General features: G+C 44.4%; 1 protein-coding gene and 1 long non-coding RNA gene across 2 annotated transcripts in view; both read left to right on the top strand.

Annotated features, from left to right (window-relative positions):
- The window catches only part of LOC137616966 (uncharacterized), a 144924-nt gene that overhangs the window by 101586 nt on the left and 40838 nt on the right, over nt 1–2500 (top strand). The gene's annotated exons all lie outside the window — the stretch shown is intronic.
- Nucleotides 111–1840, top strand: LOC137617163 (serine/threonine-protein phosphatase CPPED1-like). The gene has a single exon (XM_068347020.1). It carries the CDS (start codon nt 547–549, stop codon nt 1561–1563), a length of 1017 nt encoding a protein of 338 aa, XP_068203121.1. The 5' UTR covers nt 111–546; the 3' UTR covers nt 1564–1840.

The raw sequence follows: 2500 nt of genomic DNA, 5'->3' as shown, positions 1-2500 counted from the left end.
TCCTCACACGCTTGTCGCTACGTCACTCTTCTCGCGGTCTGTGATTGGTGGAATGTGTGGGTCTGTCTGCCGTGCGTGTCACCCCAGTGGTATTTAAAGCAGCGAACAGGCAGGTTCAATACCACAAGTTTACTAGACTTCTTCTCTTCCACACTAGGCGCGGTTCCTCGGTGTGGTTTAATTCAAGTCAATTCACTTTACCATCCAAATGGCATCTCTTCAGAAGACATTTACTAGGATACCTACGGGCCCTCTTCAAGATAACTCATAGCAATACGCCCCCGTAGTATCCTACTCATAATAAAACTCAAGTTACTCAACTCCATCTGATAAGTAACTATTTACTTCAAGAAAATATACTCGACGTCTACTGGTAACTCCGGTAAAAGTCTAATCTAGTCTACGCCTCTTCGTCTGTACGTGAGATATCTTCTGAGTTTGACATCCTAGAGAACGAATCTTCAATCATCGTAAGAACGAACCTATCATCTGACAAATCTTTCTGCAATTGACATCTTCGGTAAATCGTCGTTAACGTCGAGTACCATGGAAGACAGGAAATTCCTAGTGTTGGCGCAGAACCGCCAATACTTGCCCTTCTACAGCGACTCGCAGAAGAAGTGGGAGGAGCCCTTCTATTTCATCCAAGCCGCCGACACCCAGTTCGGCATGCAAGCGTCTTACAAGGAGCAGAACAGGACCCACGGCTGGAAGGAGGAGATCGCTTGGAGCAAGCAAATGGTCGCCGACATCAACGCCATGTATCCCAAGCCCAAGTTCTTGGTCGTCTGCGGTGACCTGACTGACGCCTTTCCCGACAGTGACCCCGAACACCACGCCCAACAGGTCGTCGACTTCAAGAAGGTGTTCGCCGGTCTGGACATCCCCTTGGTGTGCGTGTGCGGTAACCACGACGTGGGCAACACGCCCACTCACTCCACCGTCGACGGCTACAGGAAGAACTTCGGCGACGACTACTTCAGTTTCTGGTGCGGGGGCGTCTTCTTCATCGTGCTCAACTCCCAATTCTACGAGGACGCCTCCAAGTGCCCCACCCTGGCCGTCGAGCAAGAGAACTGGTTGGAGGAGCAGCTGGACACCATCAGGAGAGAGAAGCCCCAGCACGCCGTGGTCTTCCAGCACATCCCTTGGTTCATCAACAACCCGGAGGAGGACAAGGAGTACTTCAACATGGAGTACAGCCTTCGCACGGAGATGCTGGAGAGGTTCCATTCGGTGGGCATCCGCCACATCTTCTGCGGACATTATCACCGCAACGCCGGAGGATTCTACAAGGACCTGGAGCAGGTCATCACCTCCGCCGTGGGAGTCCAGCTCGGCGACTTCCAACACGGATTCCGCCTCGTCCGGGTCCTGGAGAACCGCCTCGTTCATCAGTACTACGCCCTGGGCACCGCCCCAACGCACGTCCACCTCCCCAGTTCGAAGCCCGTGGTGCCCGCTTCTCCTGCAGCAGGCGCGACGCCCTTACCTGCCTGGTCCTACACCTCGGGCACCAGCGGTACCTCGTCCTCTACGAGGAAGACATCTCTCGTTCTGTAGTCCGCCATTGGTGTATTAAAGAGTGTGCCCAATGAATATGCAAAAGTTCATCCACGTTTCACTCGCTAATTATAACAATGCTGTGATTGATAGAGGTCTTGTTGATTCATCGTAATTCACTTATTCACCAACACATTTCATGAGTCATATTATTTCATATCTTTTATATATATAATTATTCTGTGTTATTGTTGACGTTTGTGATACACAAATTTCACAACCTATTTTTATATCCATTAATAATTATGAGGTTTTAATAAACGACCAGTTGTATTTATTCATCTTCTCATTACATCCTTCGTCGTCTTCCATTAATGTAGTTTGGAATAACAACTAATAAAAGTTTAAGGAAATTGAAGTGAAGCTGATAAGTAACAGGAATAGTTTTTTCCAAGTATAAATTCAAGTTCTTCATCATCCAAGTAATTCTTAAGTAATGACTGCAATTAATATCAGAAGTGTTATATATGTCTAGAACAAATTGATGTTAAAACCATAAGTTATAATAACAACTTCTTAAATGTACTCTACTTCAAATTGTTTAAGAATGGAAACGTCATAAAACAATTTTTAGTAACTGTTAATTATTTAGTAACAACCATAGAGACTTGCTGAATATGAATTGTACACTAATGAAACTTTTAACATATACAATATTCAATTCAACATTCATCGTTATTAACTATCAATCAATTTATAAGTATTGTCTGTCTGTCATAATTATAAGTATTGAATTATTAGTGAACCTTACTAGAAAATGCTGCCAAATTTATCACATTTATTTACTTATGACAACGTAAATTTAGTATACATACACTTCATAATGACGTCAAGTTATTTCATTACATAAAATGATATATAAGAATTACATCGCCCCCAAGAAAACTGCCATCTACAGAACAAGTTGGGTGTCAACTTGCTTTTCACCCATCATGGC

The sequence above is a fragment of the Palaemon carinicauda genome, chromosome 23 (assembly GCF_036898095.1).
Source record: "Palaemon carinicauda isolate YSFRI2023 chromosome 23, ASM3689809v2, whole genome shotgun sequence".
Classification (NCBI taxonomy): Eukaryota; Metazoa; Arthropoda; class Malacostraca; order Decapoda; family Palaemonidae; genus Palaemon; species Palaemon carinicauda.
Note: the sequence above shows the minus strand (reverse complement) of the source record. Positions and strands in the feature narration are given on the sequence as shown.

Coding starts and splice junctions, on each gene's coding strand:
- LOC137617163 (XM_068347020.1), top strand. CDS start 547: ATGGAAGACAGGAAATTCCTAGTGTTGGCGCAGAACCGCCAATACTTG.